At 52.0% G+C, this 26176-nt stretch overlaps 2 protein-coding genes across 2 annotated transcripts in view; one reads left to right on the top strand and one right to left on the bottom strand.

The window, feature by feature from the left end:
* Positions 1 to 26176, bottom strand: part of LOC142854507 (cadherin-23) — a 70896-nt gene that overhangs the window by 38631 nt on the left and 6089 nt on the right. The window lies entirely within an intron of this gene.
* On the top strand, positions 223 to 25182 carry Vsir (V-set immunoregulatory receptor). Its single transcript, XM_075980179.1, has 7 exons — positions 223 to 413; positions 10941 to 11369; positions 12017 to 12073; positions 17433 to 17540; positions 20484 to 20511; positions 21207 to 21400; positions 21553 to 25182. Exons 1-7 carry the CDS (start codon positions 332 to 334, stop codon positions 21588 to 21590), a joined length of 936 nt encoding a protein of 311 aa, XP_075836294.1. The 5' UTR covers positions 223 to 331; the 3' UTR covers positions 21591 to 25182.

Raw genomic sequence — 26176 nt, 5'->3', positions numbered from 1 at the left:
AGACTATGCGAACTGTATATCTGGCCGGGTTAGACTGGGATTCATTCCTTAGTGTGCACGGCATACATAATCTCTGAAAAGCACCTAGAGAGACAGTAGGTCTTTACAGAGGGAAGTGGCTGGTTGGACACTTGCCACGTCTATCTACTTGGAGACACAGTACCGCCCGCCGCCCAGCGGGGGCGCTGCTGGGCGGGGAGCTGGCCTGGGTTACGCACACACTCACTCCGACAGGCGGTGTGTACAGCAGGATCCCTGCACTCCCGGAGCCCTGCTTGCTCCACGGGCACCCCAGCAGTCTGTGTCTGCTCTTGCTCAGCTGGACGGCGACATGGGTGTCCCCACGGTCCCAGAGGCCTGCGGTTTGCGCTGTGAGACCCTGCTCCTCGCTCTTTTCCTGACTGCATCCAGAGGTAAAGTCTGCAGGCGGCGGCGGGGCGCAGGGGAAGAGCGCCTGGGAGTACAGCCGGGTAGGGTGGAGGGACCCAGGCAGGATGGGAGTGCCCTGAATCCCCTCAGCCTGTGGTGATCCCCACCCTACTGCTGCTCTAGGGCTGCTGGGACAGCCCAGCAGGGTGTAGTGGTGGCCGAGCACATCTGTCGGTGCTAACAGCTGCCAAAACTGCAGGCAAAGGTGTCTCTAGGGGACTCCCTGCGACACTTCCCTGCCCAGAGAGCCAGGAGCAGGGGTCATGAAGAGCTTCTACAAGGCAGGAAAGGGACATGGAGAGAGTCACCTGCTCCTTTAGTGGTTGTTGACTGGCTTTTGACACCTGGGGAATCTCCCTGGCTTCCTGCTCCAGAGTCTCAGAGGGCTTGGGGGGTGTGGTGCTGTAACCCAATACCTCTTCCCTTTGACACTCTTGGATGAGTTTTGATGGGCACTCCCAGATCTGGGCAGTTTTGTCTCTTGCTCTATATTGAAATCTGATGACCCATTTGGGCGATCAGTGAGTCTTGTGGTGGCCATACTGAGCAGGCCAGTATGGAGTACTGGGGAAGACAGGGGACACTCCCTGAAGAACCACACACAGGGAGGTGTCACTTCCAAAATCCAGAGTCACAGTTTTTATCTTGTCCCAGGACACAGCAGTTCCCCAGAGCCTGGCCCTTACTTGCCCACAGCAGAAGAGCTTAAAGAACAAGGGGGTATTCTGATAGGTGGCCAGGTGGTAGCCAATGGTGTCCTTTGGAGACTGCCTGCCCCATCCTTCCCTGCTCAGAAAACCCAGGACACAAGTAGCTTCTGCAAGCTGGAGAAAGGGTCCAGGCAGGGACAGTGTCAGTCGTGTCTGGGTGGAGGTGGTGGGCTCGCCAGAGGGAGCCAATGGACCGATCAGAAAAGAAAAAAGAAAGTTGATGTAAGGAAAGGGAGGAGAGGCAGAGAACTTCTTATCAACACTGGGAGGCAGGCCTGGACCTCTGATAAGGAAGAAGGCACCCACACCCTACAGACAGAATTATGTGAGCCTGGCCTGGATGATCCCTGACACTCAGGTGGTTCAGGTGTGTGTGGGGGAATGCTACAGGCCCAGCACCAAGGTCAAGGCGCCTTGAACGATATGGCTTTCAGGAACGGGGGACAGCGGCTGGCAGGAAGACTAGTACTGTATATACCACAAGCTACCATCTTCCCCTCAAGTGACTCCCCAAGGCCCCCTTTCTTGTCCCTTCCCTATCCTCTGTTCATCAGCCCCAATTTGGGGAACTAAGTCCCAGAGATTCCGAGTAGAGGGGCACAACTTGCAGAACATTCAACAGCAAAGAGGCCCTGAGGGGAGCTGGGAATCTGCACCCTATTGTGCCTCCAAACCCAGAAGACTGCACAACCATGGCTTTTGGCTACTCAATCTACTTGGTGAGCTGAGGGCCACCTCCCCATGGTTCAGCTCAGGGAGGTCATTAGGGCTCTGGGTGGCTTTCAGGAAAGGGACGAAGGAGTCTTTCAGCCTGAAGCTGCTCTGACCTCAGCTCTGGCTATAACCTCAGTTATAAACACAATCATGCATGCTTTTCTTTCCTATAGCAGACACGGTGGTCAGGAGGTGTGGGGGCTGAGGACACTCACCGGTCAGCTGACGTGCTGGGTTCCCTTGGGCAGAACGGCATTTGGGGCAGGGTGAAATGGGAGTCTGCGGGGAACTTCAAGAGGTCAGAGCTTAGGAGGCACTTGGAACACAGAAAATACACTCCTTTCCTAGCCTGTCATGGGCTGAGATGGGGGTGGAGGGAGGGGGGGGTTGCTTTGGGAGCCAGGAGCCAGCAGACCCCAGGTGGTACAGGATCTCTTCTGCACAGTGTTCCTAAGGTTTGAGGAAGTTACTACCTTGCCTGTCCCCAGTCTGACCCAGGAGCCCCTTTCACACAGGCACTGGTGTGAGAGACTGGCAGCTGTCTTCCCTTTCATGGTAAACAAGACTGCAAAGCCCGATTGAGTAAACTCAGTGCTGCAAGCCTCTGACCCGGTAGTGGTCAGCTCTTAGGAAATCATATAAGCCCTGCTCAGCAGCCTGAGACTAGAGATGGCCATGCCGTGGGATGCCCAGGGGCCAGAAACTCCTAAGAGTACTGAGCTAGGCTGGCTGCAAGGCAGCGCTTCCCTGCTGTGGATCTAGGAAAGGGGTACCAGATGGAAGCTACAGGATACAGGATCTTAGGCCCAAGCAGGAGAAACAGAGGGTCCTCAGGGCCCATGTGGCCTGTTGGTACTGGCTGAGTCTTGGACTTGAGGTCCTAGGTTCAAAGGCAACTATTGCCCAGGACCAGTCTGGTTTTGGCTTTGACACCTATGGATCCCTTTTGAAGTACTGACTGGACCATGGCCTTCCTGATGTTTAAGCAAGGGGTTTGGTGTATAGCTGCACGACAGAACTTCCTCCAGCTCTAGCTTAACTGTTTTGTAGTTAGACCTGTGTTCAAATCTTAACTGGCCTTATTTGAGCTGGGCAAGCTTCTTAGTATCTTTGATCAAGTCTTCATATATACTACAGGGCAATGGTCCACCCTCCCTTAGACACAGCTCTGTGGAGGAGCTGATGGGTGAAACTTCCCATGATACCTGGTCTTTGTGATGTCGGTAGTGGGTCCTTTCCTGGTTTCTGGGGGACTCCCATACCAGTGGCTTTCTGAGTCTTTACTGACTACAGAGCCCCAATGAGCATCCAGGACATAGGAGGCCATGGGAAAATATTACTGGGAATGCATTTCCTAGACTCCTAATGCCTGAAGGATGCCCAGGTTGGTTCTAGCTACCCATCTGGACCAAGAGTCTGAAATGGCCAGGCACCTTTAATCCCAGCACCCGGGAGGCAGAGGCAGGCAGATCTTTGTGAGTTTGAGGCCAGCCTGGTCTACAGAGTGAGTTCCATGACAGGCTCCAAAGCTACAGAGAAACTCTGTCTCAAAAAACCACCACTACCACCACCAACAAAAGAGTCTGAAGGGCCATGGGGTGTCTGTGGTTTTCTTCCTATGTCCTCTAGAGATGAGGCCACAACAGCCAGCCTGGCCTAGTGCGGGCTTATCTGTGGGCTTTCTCTCACATTCCGTTTGCATATTCAGCCCATTCTCTGTTGACCACCTCCAGAGTCATGAACTTGCTGTGTTCGGCTACAAACCAAGCCCTCCCACTGGCCTTTCTATCTAGGGTCTCAGCTTCCAAGGAGACCCCAGTCCTGCCTGAGCTACTCCCTCAGCATGGGGCCCCAAGCACACACCTCCCCCAACCGAGCCACGTACAGGCTGGGTGACATATAGTTGCAGATGGCTGCTGCTCTCCGGGGAGGGTAATTCCCCTTGGTGCATTCTGGGTCCGTTTGCTCATCACCTGTACGTAATATCTGACGAACATTTACCTACTTGTTTTCCTTTAAATCTACACTTTTCTTTAAAGTAAAAAATTTAAAGGAAATTTTAAGTCAGTGTCACAAGTGGAAAGCGGGTATCATCGGCCACAAATAGAACATATAAAAGAACCCCATTGGCAAGCCAAATAAGGGAATTAAATGTTAGTTGGAAATTTAAGCTGAACCAGACTCAGCATGTAAAGCCTGTTGCTGTTTCTTTGTAGAAATAAATTAAGTAAAAAATTTTAAAAAAGGACATTTTGATGATATAGTGGTATCAGCTCTGACTTTCTCTTCAATAGAATTGGGGCTAAGAGAACACTGAACGGGGACCAAATGTCTCTCTTTATGATTCCGTGTTCTTTAATGTAAAATCAAAAGTAAAACTACTTGAGTTATTAATGCTGCCAGGCAAACTAAGACCTCATTGGCTAGGTCAGCTGTCCATCTGTGGGAAGGAGGTGGAGCCAATCTCGGGTTGCCTCTGGTTTCTAGAGACAACACCTGCTCCCAGAGGCTGGGGTTAGAATTCTGCCGACAACATATTCTCTGTGAGACCGTAGACGGGTTTCTTTTGTGTTTTGGCTTCCTAACCCAAGCTCCTATTTCACAGGCTTGGAAATTAATTAAAAAACAAGTCCATGTCTGAGTGCTTAGAATAATCCTACCAAGGGAGCCCCTTGCATGGATGGAATCAGATCTTAGGAAGTCTCCCTGGTTGTAGTGGCCATGAGGTTGAGTCCTCCTCAGAGAGGCCTTGAGTCTGGGTTGGAAATCTTCAGAGGAGTCTTCCCAAGCCAGGGCCCTGGCCCACTGCCCAGACCCTCCCCAGGAGGCACAGTGACTAGGGCCTCTATCCCTGGATGCAGGCCGTTTTCCCAAGGTGCTGGAAGTGTGGCTTCCTCCCATAGAGCCCTGCTTCCCCTTCCCAGCCTCCTTGGTCCATGTGAAAGGACACTTCCTGCTGGGGCAGGGATCAATAAACACATCTGAGATACCCTTTGTGCTCCCTAGCTAGACAACCCTCTGCACAGACTTGCTGGCTTCAGCCTGCAGCCTTCACCCTGGGGCACTTCCTCTGGGTTTTGATTGGATCCTGCCTCTGTTTCCCTCTGTACTGGAAGTCTTGCTAATGATATAGCCCAGCCTTTCCCTTTAGGCACCTGGAGACCATCTGGGAAATGGGGCCTCTGAGCTGGGACCTGTTCCCATGCCCGGGAGGTCAGAGTTCCCATCTCTCTCCTCAGTTTAAGACTAGCAACTGTAGACAGTCAAATAATTGTTTACTTGGCAAGCTAACAGCTGGACAGACCTCAGCTGTCTGAGTAGGGCTTTCCCGACCTGGCCAATCAACCTCCAAAACTTAGGACCCACCTCCAAAACTTCTAGGGGGTTGCCTTGGTGACTGTGGGTAAAGCTAGCTTCTGTCAAAAATTTACAATATGAAAGCTTGTCCACACCCACACACACCCATCCCCTGTACGCCCACAGAGCCTGATGTGTGGCAAGAGGTGATGGCCTCAAAAACAAGACCGGAGGAAGAGGATGCCAAGTAAGAGTTCTTTTTAAACTTTCCAGCAGAGTCTGGGCTCTGTCGTCTGTAGCTGGACGCCACAGCTAGGAAAAGCAGCAAGGGCTGTTCCCTCAGGGAGCCCTGAGCTCCACAGCCTCTGCTTTGAGCCTGACTCATGTTAAGATCTTGCTAAATATTATTTGTGGAATGAAAGAATGTTCTGGTTTGGGTCCGAAGAGCAGAAGAAACAGTTGTTCTGAGTCTAGGTAGGGGTCAGCTTGGGGTCAGGTGAAAGATGAAATGTGGGCTCCACCCACCCTGGGAGGGTGGTTGGAAGGAGTGCACTTCCTGTCTGCCTGCTGAAGGTGTGACAGGGTCTCAGCTCAGTCACAGGAGCCTCAAGCAACTCACTCTATTTTTCCAGGCAGTTTTATCTTGAAAAGGAGGTTGAGCTGCAAAAGGAGGAGAAGCAGCTGCAAGAGGATCACAAGTTCAAGGCCAGCCTGGGCTACAGTGAGTTTCAGACTAGGAGTTGCATAGGCAAAAGCTGTCTCAAAAAACCAAAAACCAACCAACTAACCCCTAAGACCCAGTCGAACAAGAAACCAGATAAAAGTACAAATAATAGCAATAATTCTTTAAAAACTGAAATACATAGAATAGGGGATTATACCCACATTAGAATTAAGTGCCTAACATATAAGAAGTGGACCTTGCCAGGTGGTGGTGGTGCATGCCTTTAATCCCAGCATTCGGGAGGCAGAGAGAGGCAGACAGATCTCTGTGAGTTCGAGGCCAGCCTGGTCTACAAGAGCTAGTTCCAGGACAGGCTCCAAAGTTACAGAGAAACCCTGTCTCGAAAAAACAAAAACAAAAACGAAAACAAAAAAAGAGTGGCCCTGAGGGGCCTATAGAGATGGTTTGGGGTTAAGAGTACTTGTTACTTTTCCAGGGGGCTTGGGTTTAGTTCCCAGCATTCTCCACACCAGACAGCTGACAATTGTCTACAATCCCAGCTCCAGCTCTGGCCTCTGTGGGTACCTGCGTTCATGTGTGCATATGCACACGCACGCACACACACATGCACGCACACACACACCCATCATGCTATTCTGCACACACAATTAAAAACAATAAAAGTACAAAGAAGTGGACCTAAGAGCAGAGCTGGAGGGCTTCAGACATGGGACTCTCTCAAGGGCAGCTGCATAGGTCCACATAGCAAAGGCCTAGCCCGGGAGGCCCCAGGGCCCAGGAGGTCCCAGGGCCCAGGAATCTTGCTGTCTAGGACAGAGTGATAGCAGTCCCCAGATCTGGAATTCTTCTAGCTCACAGAATCTCTCCTGCATGTATAGGGTGGTCTTACTCAGTGGCAAATAGGACAAGGTGAGGGCTCAGGGGACCTGTCCCCAAGGGCCGTGTTCTTCACTGGTACACGCTCAGGCCAGGGCTTGGCACACTTTCCTGTCCCATGTGAACTTGGCTACCCTAGAGTCAGGAGCTTTCCTCCCCACCCACTTTCCTGGTCTCTGACAATAACCCAGGTGGCCTAAGGGATCTGTAGCGGACATTGAGCAACATCCTCCCGACAAGTAATTATAATTCCAGCCGGGCTGCATGAGGCCCAAGAGTGTGTATGCAGGTATGTGCCCAGGCCCTTCTGCATGCCTGTGTGCTGTTTTCTGTGTGCCAGAGTGTTTCCCCAGGGACCAGCTCTGAGCTTCAGACATGAGGGGTGTTTCTGACCCCCCTGTTCAGGACAAACTCTATCTTTTCTGCCCTCTCTTACCTGACCCTCAAGCCTAAAGTCCAAACACCCTCCAAGCCAACCCCCATCCAAGGACAGCTTCTCCATCACTCTAACTCAGGAAGAGATTTTGGTGACCTTGGGAATGAGAAGTCAGTGTGGATGGGTGGGGTGGAGCCCAGCCCCTCCCCCCCAATCCTACTCTCTCTGATCCCTGCTTTCTCCATGGCCCCTTGAAAATAAAATGGAACTGGATCCTTTCCCCCTGCTCTGGTGCAGACCTGAGCAGGAAGTACCACTGCCTGGGCTCTGATGTCTCTCAGCTTGGCATCCCTCCCTCTGCCGCCACGTCTCCCCGCAATTCAGGGGACGCTCGTGCTACACGTGAGTCCCACCTCATCCACGTCTTTGGCCTCCAAGTGTCTTGCCATTTGTCCTGTGTCCCTCAGCCATCACAGGCCTGCAGCTCTGGTCTCTGCTCTGCCTGCCTGCCTTCCTGATAGCCCCCAGGGGCTGTGAGCTAGGCAAATGCTGAGGGAACTGAATTTGGCTGCCAGGATGGTGGTGGCTCCCAAGCTGGAGGTAGTGAGCAGAGGAGAAAGAAGGCTGGGGTTGCTGCTGTGTGGCTGCAGGGGTAGAACAGAGGTATGGCTCCCGCTGTGGATGTCTGGGGAAAACCCTTTCCTTAGGTATCCCCCTCCTATATCTGTCAGAGCCAGGGTTTAGCGGCCATATGCAGTCTATACAGGCCTGTGAGGGAACCTCTGGGTGGGTGTGGATAAAACCAGAGACCTAGCTAGCTGTTTGCTGTTTCAAAGAGAAACTGGGAGTTAAAATTTTCCTAGTAAGTCCCCACTTAAAATTATTTTATGGGTATGGAAGTTTTGTCTGCATATATATGTTTACTATGTACATGCCTCATGTCGGAGGAGGCCAGAAGAGGGCATCATCCAGGGACTGGAGTTAGAGACAGTTGTGAGCTACCACGTGAGTGTTGGGAATTCAACCCAGGTCCTCTGGAAGAGCAACCAGTGCTGTTCATCACTGAGCAAACTCTCCAGAGCCACAAATACATGCCTTTTTAAATGTTAGCAATTCCAAACAACAATAACAACAACAGAGCCCTGCTTTAAGAATTAGATGCAAGGTCCATAGGCTAGAGGGGAGTTCCCGGCTTTGCGACGGTACACTCGCCTGGGTTGAAGTCAATCTCCAGCGGTCCCTTGCTGTGGGATGACGAGCAAGCAAGACCCTGTCTCTGGAGTTGGTCTCCTCACTAGTGAGGGGGGAAGAATCCAACCCTACTCTCCTGGGCAGTCACATGCAACACTGACTCCTGGGCGTAGTCACTGCTTCTCCATGTTCTGGGAAGCCTGTTTTATATGAGGTCTCCAGAATCTCTGCAACTTCAGCCAAACCACTTTCCCTTCCTGGGCCTGTCACTGCCTGAAAAGGAGATGGTATCTCCCCAAAGAAGGTTTGAGATCTGCACTCACCTCGGCAACAGCATTCCAGAAATCTCCTTTGTGTCTGAACAGAGCTGGGGGATGGCTCTGGAATGTCTGTCTGTCTTCCTTACCTCGTAGGCCTAACGCTCCTCCCCTACGGGCATTCTTTGGAGCCATGCGATCATTGTCCCCCTTATATTTTCATGGACATACACAAGCCCTGTAGTACTAGATTATCAGCCGTTACTCGTCTTTCAGACTTTTGTGGTGAAGGGTTTGAAGCCAGCTTCTCCATTCTGTTGGATTTTGGCCCCTGTCCTCGGAAGTGTTTCTTGAATTACAGAGAGAACACTTTTAGGACACTCGTGCAAATGATTACTGTCCAGGCCTTAACACCCACCCCTTCTCTTGATGTTTTTATTTTTGTCTTCCAGTAAGCCTGACACTCAGCCTAATGACTCAGTGTTATTGGACTCCACGGTGTCCTGGTTCAGCTCCAAAAGTCACACCAGGCTGCCGCCTTTTGCACTGGGCCGGGCTGTGAGAACTTTAGGGGATCCCAGCTTGGTACCAACAGTCCTGGGCTCTGAGAGGGAGCCTCCGAGGAAGAGGTCCAGGTGGCACCTCTGGATGGGGCAGAGAGAGAGAGAGTCTGTATGCGTGCATGTGCGTGCAAGTGTATGGAGGTCAGAGGACACCCTCAGGTGTCACTATGCACCTTGTAAAAACATTTATGTACTTATTTTGTGTGTGGGTGCATGTGTGTGGAGGCAAAGGACTACTTGCAGGAACTGGACTCGATTCTCTCCTTCCATCATGTGGCTTGAACTCCGGTCATTAAACTTGGTGGCAGGTGTCCCTCCTACCTTTTCAGACAGGGTCTCTCATTGCTCTGGAACATCACCAAGTCTAGGCTGGCTGGCTAGCAAGTTCTCGGCATCCACCTCTTTCTACCTCCCATCTCGCCGTCACTGGAATTACAGGCCCGTTCTAACACACGTAGATTCTAGGGTTCTAGGGATCCAAACCCAGGGCCTCATGTTTTGGAGGCGAACATTTTTCTGACTGAGCGAGGACTCTGGCCCTCCATTCATACGCTCTCTGTATTCTAAACCCTCTTCCCTGACTGCCAGATCGCCTGCAGTCCCTGCAACATGAACGAAAAGCAAAGCAATGCTAAGGTGTGCTGACCAGAGCCCCTCTCACGTTAGAGCCCTCTGCACCCCACCTTTCTTCTCCCAGCCTGTGCTGTAGTGAATGCCATTCTCTTCACGGGGTGGGGGTGGGGGAACAGGCTCACACAGTTAGGGAGCGGAGCAGGGGCTCTGGCTCAGATTCTGGTCTCAAAAAACTGGGTCCAGGCTGGGGATATGGCTTGGTGCATGAAGCCCTGAGTGTGAGACCCTGTGCTGAGCTGGTGGCACATGTCCAAAATCTCACCATCTGAGAGGTAGAGACAGGAAGATTAGCTCAGGGTCATCTTCAGATACCTAGTATGTCTGGGGCCAACCCAGGATACATTACCCCCCCCCCCCCGTCTAAAAAAACAACAAAACAAAACAACAACAAAGAACATGCCTTCATGCTCCATCAAGTTGAGCAACAGAGGAACTGGGGGTTGAGATGGGGGCAAGAGGATTTTTTATGTGCTTAGGGAAGATGGATGAGGTGTGTGGATGAGGACCTGTCATGCATCCCTGTCCCTCAGATGCTCTGAGTGTCCCTGCTTTCCTACTATTGTGCCTAGGTAGAAGTACTCACTTGTGAAGTCTCATTCAAAGTCCAAAGACCCAACCCTTTTCCAGAAGGGCCACACCCATCCCTGGAAGGGCATTTTTTCCCTCCCAAGTCTCTGAAATCCAGACACTGGCTGGCCTCTGCCCACAGGATCATGAGCGCAGGTTTGTCTTGGGTCACTGGCTCCCAAGTAGAGGTAGGGCACCTGGCACTGGCCCTGTCCTTGCAGGTATTGGTTAGTGCCCAGTGAGAAGGAATTGGAAGAAGGTGTGGCCTGGTTGAGGAGTAGGGGTGAGCAGAAGATGTTGTACTCTCCAGGAGCGTGGCCAAAGACTAAGATCTTTCATTCTCCTTTGGACCTCCTTCCTATGCAGGGGAGGGATGTCCAAGGTGGAGCCATTGCCCTCAATGTTCTACTTGGGAGAAGGCCCTATCTTGGCTGGTTAGTTTGTTGTTTGGCTCAAGTCCTTCCTCTGCTCCCATCCTCTCCCCTTCCTCCCATGCAGGTTGAAATTGAGCGTGTATTAAGCAAGGGGCCAAGGCTCAGGAGGTCACTTGACTTGCCCAGGGTCTACAGCTGGGGAGTGACTAAAGTCAAGCTTTCTCCTCACCCTCAGGCAGGTGACAGAGGCTTTCCTTTCTCTGAGCAGGTCCAGTGGCAGCCTTCAAGGTCGCCACCCCGTATTCTCTGTACGTGTGTCCTGAAGGGCAGAACGTCACCCTCACCTGCAGGATCCTGGGCTCTGTGCCCAAAGGGCACGAGGCAACCTTCTACAAGGCATGGTACCTCAGCTCACGAAGTGAGGTTCAAGTATGCAAAGAACATCGGCCCATACGCAACTTCACGGCCCAGCACTTTCGTCCACACCATGGAAGCCACCAGACGGCCAATGGCAGCCACGACCAGGCCCAGGCCCACGGACTCGAGTTAGCTTTCGACCACCACGGTAACTTCTCAATCACCATACACCATGTGACCCTGCAGGACAGTGGTGTCTACTGTTGTCAGGTGTTAGAAATCAAGCACCACCACCTAGACCAACGGTCCTACGGGTACATGGAGCTGCAGGTACAGACAGGTGAGCGTTCTGTCCAAACACATATGGCTGGGGGTGTGGGGAGGAGGTGTCTGCATCTCTGCCACGAGACTATGTACGAGACTATGAGTGACGTGGCCCTCAAGGGTATGTTGGCTGTGTAAGGAGTGGGTGCGGACACTTGTGTGTGCCTGTATTTGCGGCAGAGTGACCTTTTCATGTGAGAGGGTGTACGTACCTAAACTGGTAGCATTTCTTCTCCTGATAAAATGCAGGCCATAGGGCAGCTGACCTTGTACTTAGTTTGAGTTGATCATGGCTAAATGGCTGTGAGGTGTGTATATATCTGCCTGTCTGCCCAGTTGAGAATGCAAGACCTGACTGAATCGAGATGTACCAGTAGGTACCCATTTGCCTTAGAAGGTGTCATGAGAACATCCAGGGTAAGAAAATGTGTGTGTGTGTGTGTGTGTGCATGTGTGTGTGTGCATGTGTGTGCGCATGCATGCCCATATGCTCACACTTGCATGTGTTCACACATGCATAGGTGTACAGACTCCAGGGGCCAGCATTGACAGGCAGGCATTAGCATGGATTCCTATGACAAGAGAGGAGTTGCTAGCCTGGACCAACATCCATGACCCCATGAGCCTCACACTTGCCTAACAGCCTTCTCTTTGTTCCCACAGGCAAAGACTCACCATTGACATGCACTGCATACCCGTCTAATGAGCAGGAGAGTGACAGTAAGGATGGCTACCCCCGTCTCTTCTGGGCACTCTGTTCTTTCTGTATTGACCGTGGGCCCGGACCCAGTTCTGGACTCTCACCTCAGGACCATATGCCCGCAGACTCCATTCTCTCTGCTGCTGCTTCTATTCTCCTTCTCCTTCTTGACTGTGGCCCCAGAAGCCCCGGCCCCTGCTACTGCTTGCTCTGTGAAGCACGGATCGCCATTCCCACTTGGCAGAGGTGACACATGCTCACACTGCCCAGTGGCACAGCAGGCCCGTGACTGTAGCCTGTCCATCTCTCCTGTGCATGTGGAAGGGGACTGGGCATGCAGAGTGAAGGGCAGCCCCGGTGCTGGCCCAGACAGAGCTGGAGGGCTCTGCTCTCAGGGAGGCTGGTTGGCGAATGCCCTGTGGCATATACAGTAGGCAAGGGGACATGTCTTAGGGTGCCCCCCACTTCCACAGAAAGAGGGCTGTGATTTATAGGTTCATCAGGCATCTAGTGTGAGCTAGCTCTTGCTTAGGCTCTGGAGGGGCAGAAGGGAAAACCCTGACCCTGACCTCATGCATGAGCGTTTGAGCCAGCCAAACAACAGCCTTGTGTGAAGCCTCAAAGACCAAAGCAACTTTCTAGTCAAATTACACGTATTTTCAAACCAACCAACCAACAACCCCACCATGTACAAAACTGAGTGAGAGCCAGCCACACCAGTGTGGCAGGGAGGCCTTTGGTTCACGCCCTTCTGCCATACACTGCTGAGCTCCAGTGTGTCCTCAGCACCAAGCCACGGTGCTGTCCTCACTTCCCCTCTGAGCATCCTCTTCCTTCCCACCAAACAGTTTACACTGTGTGCCCACATGAATGCGTTTGAGGGACAGAGCGGTGGGGCATGGGCGATGGTCACTTCCCCATGGCTCCTTCACTCTGAGCAATCACCCCGGCCCTGCTTCTTCCTCAAGAATCTCTCTTTGCAAACTGCTACTTCTGCTACTGCCTGGCATGTCGTTAGTGGGGGGGGGGGGGGGGTAGGAGGTTCAGGCAGGTCATGGCTGACCTGGAACTTGCTATGTAGAACAGGCTGGCCTCAAATTTGCAGCAATCCTCCTGCCTTTGCCTATGAAGTTCTGGGATTTCAGGTGTGAACCACTACACCCAACTTCAATGGGACTTTGTGAAAAGAAGCCGTATGTTTTCAATCTTGGGGACAGAGACACAAGATGGTAGAGGGGAGAGCACTGGAGAAGTGTGAGGTGGACAGGCCAAGGAGGTTGGGGACTTTCCTACTTCTGAGACTCTAGAAGAAAAACTCAAGGGGGAGGTGGAAGTGTAAACTTGACCCCCAAGGTGGTTCGCAAGGTGGTTTCTTTTCCTTGCATCTCCGCCCTTGGGTTTTGATGTCTTAAACCCTTGCCAATTCTTGGAGCTGTGACATCACTTTCTGGCTCCGGCTTCCTTGAGCTATTGTCCAGTGAAGTGTCTTGTTGGGGGCCAAAAGAACATGCTCCATCCCACTGCGGTTGTTGAGGGCAGGGGATGACTAGTGACCTCTGATGTCCCCTTCCACATTCCTGGTTCATGCAGTCTCCACACTGGCCACTAAACCCGAGTTGGTTCCTGGGTGGACATTGGGAGTGTGTGTGGAGAGTCTGGGGAGCACTACCGCTTTCGGCATTTCTCTATTGAGGAACGGGAATGCCTACGACATGTTAGGTTATCTAAGCACATGTTACCTAGGGCATGGGATGGGAACCGCGTGTGTCTCAGGTCCAGGGAGCTGGAGAACAAAACAGTAGGGAGGGGGTGAAGACTGCACTGAGTACTCAGCCACCAGTCTGCAAGGGTAGCTCCATCACCATGGAGGTGTGGGTACCGATTTCCTCTTGATGCACAGGAGGCCTAATATCCCAAGGCAACTCTTCCGTCCCTGTGCTAAGGGATGGGAACTGATGGTACACACAGGTGGGTTTCTGAACCCATTTCTAGAATCTTTGCCTGGCCACCCATGCCATTGCTAACCAGGCCCCGGGGCCAGCTGCTAAGCACTATTCTCTGCCGTTCATTAACTCTGGAAGGCCCCAACCTCAACTCTCGTACACAAGCGCTCAACCGCGGCACTGGCTGGGCCTGTTAATGATGCTTCCAGGCCAGCTCTTTGTTTTTCCCCTTTTTCTAATTCCGGTCTGAGTAGCTAAATGCTACCCTGTAGGAGAGTAGAGCTTAGATTAAACCAGGACCAAGTCCAAGTGCGTTTCAGGTAAGAGGAAGTGTTGGGGAGGGGAAGGAGCCTGCCCAAGGTGTGGGCTGACATTTCAAGGCATTGCCGAGGGGCTGTGGATTTCCCCTGAGATCAGGACAGGGCGGGGCAGCCTGTCTCTGTACCCTTCCCATCCTGTTACAGCAGGATGTGCCAGATGATGCTTTCCTTAGCCTCCTTTGCACACACCCACAGGGTACCTGGCAGGCTCTGAACTTAGACTGAGCAAGCTGGGCCTTCCCATCCTGCCTGCTCTGAGAAGACCTGGCACATGACGTGGGGGTGGCTTTGGCAACTATTTCCATCAGTGTCTCATCCCCTTCCCAGAAAGAGCCTGGCTCCAGATGGAGACTAAGTTTTCTCTGCAATGGGTGCCACCTTGGAGTAAAGGCAGCTGCAGTTGGGGTGGCTTTACAAAGGTGTCCTAACCCTCTGGGGGCAGCCGGGTCCGCATACATACCTCTAAGCCTGCCCCAACAGTAGCCTGGACAACAAGCCCAGCGTATAAGGAAACAGGCTCTGGAAGTGAAACCAAAGAACTGTAGAGGGCAGGATTGCCACTTGCAGACAAGAGGGTCAGGCAGGGAGGTCCCGGCCAAATCTCCAAGGCAGGTTGTGAGCACCTGGCTAACTGTGCCATGAGTTGCTTAGTAACTGTGGGATGACAGAAGAGTGCTTCTGCAGCCAGCTTCTCAGGTTGCCCACAGTAAGGTCCTTGGATGGGGTTTAGCCACACGGAACGGCATGAATTATGGACCGTTTTCACTTTCAATATTCCGTGTTCAGATGCAGCCGCATTAAAACCGGCAGGGATGCCGCTTTCCTGTGGATTGGAACGTCCTTTGAAATTCGCCTAGCAATTGGTACTGTTTCCATACCAATGGGTACTTCTCAAGTGCCTGCCAATGGTCTGCTCGGTTCCATACACCTCACTGCGAGCCCATTTATGCTTCCACATTGCTTAGCCTTACAGTGGGATAAAAATGGCCTTTGTTCCCAAATAAAGTGCAGAGGCAGCAAATAGACCACGACACATCCGGCTCCTAGAGCTTTCTGGAGGTGAACCTGATCCTATGACAAGAGATCCTAGCCATGCTTTGGCAGAGAGAAAGGCTCAAATTGGGAAGGAAATGGCCTTACTCTAGTTGTGGTTCCAAGGGCTCGTCTGTTCCCAGCTAAACTCCTGGAGTCAGCAGATGGACTGAAATAAACCAACCCCCTACGATATGGGGCTCACGCAGTGGCATGGCCCTTTCCGAGACGATTTTGCAACAGCCTAGGAGAAAACACGCACAGGATGGTCTGTGGCTCAGTGCTTTGATGCTAAGTGCTTAGGTCCAGATGTACTGCCCCGGAGAGCAGAAATCTGAGCCCAAGGATTCTTTGTTGCAGTATGAGGACTGTTGAAAATGGAAGTAAACAATGTCCCCACCAGATAGGGATGTTTCCATCCATTTGGAGCAAGTTGTATATAATAGAGCCCTGGGAAGAATGAAGTGGGTCTCTGTGTAGACAGAGAGATGTCCAAACTGTGTTTGGGGGTCGGGAGAACATTCTTCTGTGTTCCCATAAGATAAGACCAGATCTAGATAGAGGAGGATTGTGGGCTGTGAGGGGCTCCAGGTTGAGGGGAAGGAAGAGACTTTTTTTTAAAAATGTGTTTACATTTCTGTGTGTGCATGTATGTTATGTGTACATACATAACCAGAGGTTGATGTTGGGTATCTTCCTTAATTGCTCGCTGCTTAAGTTTTTGAGGTAGATTCTTTCACTGACTCTGTAGCTTATAGTTAGGACAAACTGGCTGACCAGAGATTCCCATAGATTCTCCCATCTCCACACACCCGACCACCACCTCAGTTGACAGCTACATGTGACCATACCTGGCTTCTTAAAAGGGTTCTAGAGAACAGCTTTCAGGTGACAGCAACCGCTTTACCGACTGAGACATTTTTCTAGCCCCTTTGTTTTTGACTATTTAAAGATTTTTTTTTAAAGGACATTTCTCTAGTCTTCCCTCCCTTTCTTGAGTGCTGGGAATGGAATTCAGGGGCTATGCATGCTAGTCAAATGCTACACCCCTACCCTAATCCTCTAATTCTTGTGGCAAATTGTATTCTCTTGTAACTGGTGTGTGTGCACGTGTCCATGAGTGATCGTGGGGCCACGCTTCTAGGGTTCTCACTCTAGAAAGATCAAAGATCCCCTCAAAGGATGGGCTAGAGTTTATTTTTATTTTTTTGAGACAGGGTTTCTCTATGTAGTCTTGACTGTGCTAGAACTCACTCTGTAGACCAGGCTGGCCTTGAACTCACTGAGATCCACCCGCCTCTGCCTCCTGAGTGCAAAGTGGAATAAAAGGCTTGCACCATCATGCCTGGTAAGGCTGGAGTATTCTGTCTTCATTGCAGTAAAACATTCATCTTTAAAAGCAAGTGGGAGGGGGTGGGGGACATAGGGCTGTCTCTGAAAGGAGGTTCCTAGACCTTCCTGGCTTCTTCAGGTCACTAAGGGTCTGGATATGGGGCCCGGATGTCTGGGCCTCTCATCTTGTCTGCTCTGAAACCATGGGTGTGGTTTGGACAACTACTACTTTTTAAAAAAAATTATTTATTATGTATACATACATATATGCCAGAAGAGGGCACCAGACTTCATTACAGATGGTTATGAGCCATCATGTGGTTGCTGGGAATTGAACTCAGGACCTCTGGAAGAAAAGCCAGTGTTCTTAACCTCTGAGCCATCTCTCTAGCCCCAACAACTACTTCTTCCAGTGCCTCATCATCTTCCTATGAAGAGCCTGGCTCCAGATGGAGACTAAGCTTTCTCTGCAATGGATACCCCTTAGAATAAAGGGAACTGCAGTCAGGGTGGCTTTACAAAGGTGTCCTAAGTCTTTGGGGTAGCCGGGCCCACATACATACCTCCAGAGTCTGTACCCACAGAGCTTGGGAACCTTCCCACAAATGCTATGTAGATTCTATTCCTGCCCAGCTCCCTTCTCCTATCTAATAGAATCTGACCACCTCTGGGGGGGGGGTGTCATTCTGTGACTCAGATTCCCTTCTGAAGTGGGAAGGGGACCCTCACGCCTGCTGCTCTTGTCCTTCTAGGTATCACAGCTGCAGCCCTGGCCACGGGTGCCTGCATCGTGGGGATCCTCTGCCTGCCACTCATTCTGCTGCTGGTCTATAAGCAGAGGCAGGTGGCTTCTCACCGCCGTAAGTACCTTCGGCTGGGATGGCAATGGGGTTTCCTGGCTGCAAGGTCAGGGAAAGCATGGGACATGAGGGCTGCACAGGCCTTTCCCATTTTTTTTGCACCCCTGCAAGGAGCTGGCTCTGTGGCTGAGAGAGAAGGGCACCTACATATGCCTTTCTTTCTGGGCCTGATGTCTGCCAGCGGCTTCAGTGCCCATGCAGGGGTGGCTTGGCACTGCATATGAATGAGTAGATAACCACACTGAATGGCAGGGCTAGCTCAAACTGGTTTATAAAGATGCTGCCGCTCAGAGATCCCTTAGAGACCTGCTTGTGTCTGTGGGAGGGTTTGTTTTGTAATGAGCAGCAGTTGCTGAGACAGAAACAAGTTTTGGGATGTGAGAACTAGTGGAGCTTTTAGCTGGAGCTTCAGTTGTCCCTCTCCTTCCACAGACAAGAGCTCAGACTCTGCACGTTAACTAGCCGAATGTCATAAGACATTGGAAAATCGAGGCTGGGGGGGGGGGTTCCCTGACTTCCCCGGGGCCAGGGCGGTTCCCTGACTTGCCTTACAAAACCCACTGCAAATAAACGTGGAGCTAGGCTTCAAGTTCATGGCCACAAACAGCAGTCTCATCCCTTTTCTGGGTGACAAGGCCCCTTGTCTGCCCCAGCCTTTCCTATGAGCCTCATTCAGCCTACATTCTCTGAGGGGTGGGAGCCCGGTGGGTAGGGGGGACTCTGTTCCTGCACTTCCTCCCTCTGCCTCACTGCAGAAGGTAATTGAGGGAAGGCTATTGTCACTGGTTCACACCAGATTTCCTCTGCCCTCCCCTTCACCTCTCAATCAGCCTGCCATCCCCTTACCCTCTTTCCTGGAGGCCCCCAGTGAGCCCCTGTGGGCTGTGGCCTCCTCTCCCTTCCTCTCAGGCGGTTTCTTCCAGTTATAAACCTACTGCAGCCTGCCTGTGGGCATCCCTAAAAGGGTAGCATGGAGCACACGACAGATTAGAGTGAAGAAGGAACCCAGGGCTCTGGAGGGGGAGAAATGGCGGAGGGGGGCAGCCAGGGAGATACCAGGTTAGGCTAGGTTCCGATGGATTCCAAGGTGCTTACTGTTTTCTCTTCCCTTTGCCCAGACCACGGCAGTGTCTGGTCACGTGGTCAGATGGTCATGTGATCAGAAGAGACCAAGCACTGGGAAGCAGACCCTTCTAGGCCGGCAGCTACAAGTGTGCTGGGGGCTTCATGCAGCCTTTCTTGGGCCTGACCTTTCTTGTAGGGCATCTACAGGGTTCCTATTCTGCTCATGGGACCTAGTGGAACAGAGATGGCTGGAGGAAAGAAGACTGAAGTGTGTGTGTGTGTGTGTGTGTGTGTGTGTGTGTGTGTGTGTGTGCGTGCACATGTGATCTGTGTGTGTTATCATTCATGTGGGGTTCTGAAGACACAGGTCCCAGTTCACTTATACCATATACCTTCAGTCTAAACACTGGCTTCCAACTTCCCATCTGTCCCAGGAAAGCATGTGACCTGGACTTAGAGACTAGCCCTGGGATGACAATGGGCTGGAATGGGCTGCCCTTCATGCCATGTTGAGTGACTGTGGAGAACAGCCTTGTCCTGTAGCCTGCTACTGTCCCGGAGTAAGGATGTCTCATGTACAGTAACAGGAAAGGGGACAAGAATTTATCTCCTAGCACGCGCCTTTAATCTCAGCCCTCGCGAGGCAGAGGCAGGCAGATCTCTAAGTCTGAGGTCAACCTGGTCTACATAGTGAGTTTCAGGGCAGCCAGAACTACATAGTGAGACCCTGTCTTGAAAAAAAAACAAAGAAACCAAAATTATCTTCTAAAGCAGATACTTCCAAGTCTCTTCTCTGCCTCTGAATGGAAGTCCCCAAATCCGTCCTGTGACTTCAGACTTAGCAACAGAAACACATGTCAGAAGTGTTAATGCCTAGACAAGCAGAGCTCTGAAGGACAGGCCGTGGTGTCTGGGGAGTCACTGATCCATACAGACCCCAGAGTAGCAGCTGTGGGTGTTGGGAACCAAAAGCAACCAGCAAGTCTCAGCACTTGGGCTGCAGAAGGCCAGCGGCTGGTCAGCTCCTAGGGCATGGTGCACTCTGGGCAGAAAGCTTCTGAGTGCTGGGCTGGGGGCTGGGTTACCTGGAGACTAGCATGCTGGGGACGAGAGAAAAGAACGAACAGGCAGCTCGGCATCCCTCAGCTCTAAAGTGGAGATCGCCATCTTTACCCCAGAGCAAAGTGGTGAGGACAGGCTTGGCCCACACAGCCTGACACAGAGAGTCACTCTGTCAGCAGAAGTGACCTAGATTTCAGGAACTTTGTGCAACTTCCCTGTGCTTGTCTTGCCGATGCCCCTCCCCCGGGCCATTTCCCCATGCAAACCTCCTCCTACAAGAAGGATCTGTGAGGCTGTGGGGAGCTGCAAGAAAGAGGGAAGTTGGTGTCCTTGCATTTGGATGACAGGCAGTTTTAGGGGGCAGTGGCTTGTGGGGGGAGAAAATGACAGAAAGGATGGGATGTGATGGAGAGATTGAGGAAAGAACAGACTTTCTAATTTTAGGAGCTGACCTTGAACTCTCTACCCAACAAGCTTTGACTTAAGACCAGAGAGGTAAACTTCCCAATAGGAAGCGACTGTCAGCACATGCGGGGCACTTGGCCTTTGGTTGAAACTTAGATTCTCAAGTTGTGACATTGTCAGGATGCAGGGAAAAGTGTAAGCCTGGGGCCAAACATCATCCCACATGTGGAAAAGGCAGACGTATTTCATTGGTACACAAAGGCATCTGCGCCTTGCGTCCACCTGCTAGACAAACACATGGAACTCCGGACTCTTCAGGGAAAAGTATGGCTCCTGGGCATGCTCCCAGTGCAGGGGGTGGGGCCTGCAGAAGGCTTCCTTCCTGTGACCAGCTTTTCTGTCTGTCTATAGGTGCCCAGGAGTTGGTGACGATGGACAGGTAAGGCCCACAGTGACTTTGAGAAATTTTCTGGGACCCAGACATCAGGGAAGGGGTGTTTCTGTGTGATGTGGGGCCCCTACTCAGCTCGACACAGCTGCTCAGAGCAGCATCTGGCACATGTGGCCTGGTGGGCTGCTCTGTGTGCCACCTGCTCTGCTAGGCCCTGATTCTGCTTGGAAGTGCTTTAGTGGGCACCTTTGGGTCTCAGTGGCCACCCTGGCTGAGGATGGGCAGGAGCAGAAGTAGTTGGCTGGGGCAGACATTACAAATGCATAGGAGGCCCACAACCCAGGCCCAGCCCAGGGGATGGCTTGGGTGTGCCAGGCATCCCACAAGAAAGCTCTCAGGCTGCGCAGGCATGAATAAGCCGATGGCTGCCTCTGGGGGGCGAGAGGTCAGAGATGGACAGTCAGGACAATGTTATCTGTGCTTGGCCTTGGGCTGGCTTGGATGGGTTTAGAAATTAGTCACCTTCGGAAGCTTGGTCCCTGTCCTACAATGTGCTTGAAGGAGACAGCATCTCAGATATGCCAAAGGAAGGTCTACCAGTGATCCCACTAGAACCTTGGAGCTGAAAGGCTTTAACAGGACACCCCTGTCACAGCTAGGAAGAGAAGAAAAGAAAGGGGAGGCAGGAAGGACAGAAGGTCTCTGAGTGGCACTGACTACCCCTAATTCTACTTCTCTGGCAGCAACACCCAAGGTATTGAAAACCCTGGCTTTGAGAACACCCCACCCTTCCAGGGGATGCCCGAGGCAAAGACCAGACCCCCACTGTCCTATGTGGCCCAGCGGCAACCTTCGGAATCAGGACGGCATCTACTCTCTGACCCCAGCACACCTCTGTCTCCTCCAGGCCCTGGGGATGTCTTCTTTCCATCCCTAGGTGAGTGTCACCAGATTTTACAGTACCCTGACTAATAAACATTAGAACTGCAGGCTCTGCAGGTCCCCCCAACATTGGGGCGTCTTCATGGTGCAGAGTTGAACAAGGATACACCCCCCCCCATATTCACTTTTTTGTCCTTTCTTTTACAGATCCAGTCCCTGATTCCCCTAACTCTGAAGTCATCTAAACCAGCTTGGGGACCACGGACAATGGTACCTGGATTAGGGGCAGGCGCATTTGATCTATGGCTGGCCTTTTAAACAGACCTTTAGGCATTGGCCCTAGCCTCCCCTCTCCTGATCTGAGTCTAGACTGCTTTACAAGATGTGTGGACCCTCCCCGCTACCACTTCTGGATGCTACACGGGGTTGGGGCGGGGTGGGGCGGGGAGAAGATGCTGGACTGCTCATTGCTGTTCTCAAGATCTCGGGGTGCCCAGTGCTCCCTAGAGACTTCACATTGCCAGCACAGATGCCAAATGACTTAAGAAGTCCCAGAGTATCCGGCTTGGCAGCAGCTTTTCTTCGTGGGAACCAGCAGCCCAGATGGGATGAGGTAACCACCTTGCCACCCTCCCAGGCAAGGGACACAAGCCATGAGAGACTCCTGCCCTGCTGTGGATATGTGGTTGACCTGCTCTTTTGTCTGAGGATGCTCTGTTGACCTGACTATCCCCGAGAATCTGGAGCTTGGCTTGCCTATGCCCCACGAGGGGAGCTTCCTCAACAGCCTGCCAGCCATCTGAGGGTCTGTCAACCGTTTAAGTGACTCTGGGCTTTCATGGCCTGTATGGCAGTCTGCAGAGTTCAGTGGCCAGAGGCTCTGAAACAGGAAGTACATGTTGTGTTCAGGAGCCACAGCGTACGCGAAGGGTGGTAAGGGCAGACGGGGAAGGTGAATGGATACTGGCCTTCCTGTCCTCATCACCCACCAGTCCCACTGCTCAGTGTGGGGCAATGACAAAGGTGACCTCCATGATGTCCTATCTATACTGGGCCACTTCTTAGTATGAAAGAGATGCTATTAAAAATAGTACGTAGCAACAGCTGTACACAGCAAGGAGGGAATGGTAGGCATTAGCTTTAAGGCCCTGGGAGTGGGGGGTGCAGGGAGGGCGTGGGATGGGGGCATCTGGAGATCCTTCCAGCCCTGACCACTGATCTTCAGGGTGACCTGCAGGCACATAAAAGAGCGTGTCCCTCCCTGGTCTGATGTTGCTCTTGGTTCCCATCTCCAGGGTTTGGCGTGACCCGGGCACACAAGGAGGATCCTTCATGATTCTCCCTTTGAGGTAGAAACTGCGCAGCTGATATCTGAGAGTGAGGAGGGGTGACACTGGGCAAGTCGCCCTTCAGCCTCCAGTGGGACGGTAGCCCCATTACTGGAAAAGCTGCAATCCCCGCCTCTTCCTGCAGCCTCCCCTGGCAGGAGTGAACTGGGCCTGGGTAGGAAAGCTCATACTCAGGGCCTGCGGGCAGGAAGAAACCCACTCCTTGCCTGGGGACAGATGGGTAGGGGTACAGAGAACAGTTCCAGGCTGGATCACAGCAGTAAGCTGCCTGTTGGGAACTCGGATAGGTTGTCTGGTAAGGTCCAAGAGCATAGGCCCCTGTGAGATGCCAGCTATGTCTGGGGCTTGGAGTTCTGAAGGCTCTGTATCATCACAGGAGTGTTGGGGTAGTCAGGACACCCAAACCATGACTTCTTTTTTGTCCCCAGGGTCCCCTCTTTCACCCCACCTGTTGCCATAGACTCTATGCAGTTACTATAGATAGAGCGTGTTGTTCTTTTGGCTTTTGGGGCACCAGGCTGGAGTGGGGGAAGTGCCAGCTGTTTTGGGGCCTCTGTTTTCTGTCAAAGAAAAACCCCACACACATCAGCTATAAGATGAGTATAGCCTGTCCCCTGGGGGAGGCTGGCCTATCTCCAGCCCTAAGCTTCAGACCTTGCCACCCAGATGTCTTCTAAGAATTTGACTGTCGAGCCCCTGTCTGGCTGCTGCTCTGTGGAAAGGGGAGGAGCCCCCCAACCTCCCCAGCAGAACAGCCACTCACTTCCTGCCTAGCTTCAGCTTCCTTCTGCAGGGCTCTAGTCTCTTCTCTTCTGGACCCTGCAAGTGCAGGCACGTCAGCTTCATGGTTTCCTGTTTTTGATGCAGTTTTTGTGTGGTCCAGCCTCTGTCTACATCCATGAACTTGGGTCCTACCACCTGGCTGCTGCCGTGGAGGAGCGGGATCTGGGGGTTGGGAATGGAGGGTCCCTGCCCTGGGGGCAAGAGATCGGGTGGTGATGAAACAGAGTAGGAAACTGAGCTTCCAGGAGGAAGGAGGAGTCCTGTAGTCTTCCAAGCCATATTGGACTCCTGGCATTAGCAGGAGCCTAGGAAGAGAAGTCATATGTTCTGAAGAACTAATTCATCCTTAGGAGGTGTATCAGAAATCAGGGGGTGGCTTTGCCTGTCTCTAGAAAAGCTCTTTGGGATTGGGATGGGAGGGACCAGTAGGAAAGGTTTCTGATGTGGCAAGGACGTCTTGACAGGCCAAAAGGCCACCGGTGGCTGTTGTAGACCCAGCAGGCCCTGCTGGAGTACTGTAGTGTGCCTCAAACTGGCTTCTCCAAAGAGCAGTCCTGGAGCTTCCCTGCTTCTGTCTGACCAGTATTTTCCATGCATGAGGTAGCTGAGAGCCTGGGCAGAGGCTGGTCCTTCAGGGACTGCTCCTCCCAGCATTGCCTTGGAGGAGGCAGCTAGGGTGAGGGCTGCAGAGGGCTGGTGATCTTTGATAATCTCGGTTCTGGTAGTAGGCTACCTCCTGGAAAAGGGTTTCCTAAGTGTGAACTGGAGCAGTACCCCAAGGCTGACCTGGCTATAATGGAGCCTCGGGGAACTAAAATAGGCAAAAGAGGAACTTGGGGTGCCAAGTGGGATAGTGGGAGGCACAAGTCCCTTGAAAACAAACAGCCCAGCTGAATGCCAGTCCCAGATCTAGAGAGCATGAACCATGTGGCCCATGCCCTGCATGGCCGCTCCTTTCCCCTGACACTTTCCTCGCCCACAATGAATGTGAGTCCTGGGAGGGCAGGGAGTAACAACAGTTTGAGGCTGCCTGGGGAACTGATAGCGGATACACAATCCTTGGGTAACTGGGCTGAATCAGGACCCCAGAATTATACTCTGGGGACCTAGCTTTGTCTGGGCCTGCTAGGATCTCCGTAATGGCATTACGGCTTTAAGCTCGTGATGCCAAGGGATAAACATTTCACTGGGCTTCGTGGTTCTGATCTGTTGGTGTGGCTTCCTGGAATATTTGGTAGGAGGAATTAAGATGTGATGATACAGCTGATCAGAGTGCTGAGATTGATTGCTAATGCCTGCCTTGGACACAGGAAGAGGAAGTAGCAGTATGGATGCCATTTCTTAATCTTTTTTGTTAAAATATGCTTCCCCAAAGATTTTCATGTGTGTTTTTGCTTATTTGACATCAACCCTGAAAGTCTTTTTGTGTGCATGTGTACAAAGGATGCATGAATATATGTTTATGTGTATGTATATGGAAGAAGGAAATCACCATTGGGTGTCTTCCTCCATTCCTCTGCAATGCATTTTAGAAAAGATTTATTTACTTTATGAATGTTTTACCTAAATGCATGTATATTCATCATGTGTATGCCTGTTGGATCCCTTGGAACTAGAGTTATAAATAGTTATGAGCTGCCGTATGAATGCTGGGAATCAAACCTGGATCCTCTGCAAGAGCAACAAATTAAAAGATGGATTTTAATTACTGACCTATCTTTCTAGCCCTACCGTTGTATTTTTAGTATATATTTAAATATTTTATGTGCATGGGTTTTTGCCTGCATGTATGTATGAGCACCACATGTGTGCCCGGTGCCTGTGGAGGCCAGGGGAGGGGAGCACTGGATCTGTTCGAAATGGAGTTATTGACAGCTGTGAGCTGCCATGTGGGTGGAATCAACCTGGGTCCTCTGGAAACAGAGCAAGCGCTCTCAACTACTGAGCCATCTCTTCTAGGGCCTCTGCTTTATTCCTGACAGACTCTTCAGTGAATGTGGAGCTCACCAATAGGCTGGGTGGACTGAGCAGTAAGCTCTGTGGATCTGCCTGTCTCTGAACCCCACCCACCTCTACCTCCACCCTACCCCCATCAACAGCTAGGGTCACAGACCACATGCCGTCATGTCTGGCTCTTTTCTGTGGATGCTGGGGATTAGAACTCAGGTCTTCATGCTTGTGTGACATGCACTGTGTCTACTGAGCTACCCCACCGAGAGTCTTTACTGTCCCTTCTTAATGCAGAAGGAAATGGTGGTTCTGAAAGGCTTCTGTGTGGCTGGTGGGACGACTGGTGGCTCCCATTGCCTCTCAGGCCTGTCCCCGCTCCCTGCATCGAACCAAACAGCCTTCTTGCCCAGGACCTGCTCTTGCCCTCAGCTTGTGCACACTGGGCTCCTGAGAGGTGAACCTGAACCCACAAGTTTGTGGTTCCAGTTCGCTCCATTCCAGAAATATATTCTTATTTACGCTCTGTCTTCTCTGGCCTTCTCACGACCCAGAGGACCTGTGCATGTGTGGGCTCCTCCCATACCATTTGTCACCCCCTTCCTGCCTGCTGACCTCCAGGCCAAATGACTTCTGGTGGGTACCGGGGCCCATGCACTAGACATGTTGGCATCAGGGGAAAGGGAAGGGACCAGAGTTCCGTCTGACCACTGAGTCCCAGGAGCTCGGCCAGCTGTGTGTTCAGCATCTGG

The sequence above is a fragment of the Microtus pennsylvanicus genome, chromosome 7 (genome assembly GCF_037038515.1).
Source record: "Microtus pennsylvanicus isolate mMicPen1 chromosome 7, mMicPen1.hap1, whole genome shotgun sequence".
NCBI lineage: Eukaryota > Metazoa > Chordata > Mammalia > Rodentia > Cricetidae > Microtus > Microtus pennsylvanicus.
The sequence above is the reverse complement of the archived record's forward strand: the minus strand, read 5'-3'. Positions and strand labels throughout refer to the sequence as shown.

Coding starts and splice junctions, on each gene's coding strand:
- Vsir (XM_075980179.1), top strand. CDS start 332: ATGGGTGTCCCCACGGTCCCAGAGGCCTGCGGTTTGCGCTGTGAGACC. Junction 414..10,940: donor TTTCCTGACTGCATCCAGAG/GTAAAGTCTGCA, acceptor TTCTCTGAGCAG/GTCCAGTGGCAGCCTTCAAG. Junction 12,074..17,432: donor TAATGAGCAGGAGAGTGACA/GTAAGGATGGCT, acceptor TTGTCCTTCTAG/GTATCACAGCTGCAGCCCTG.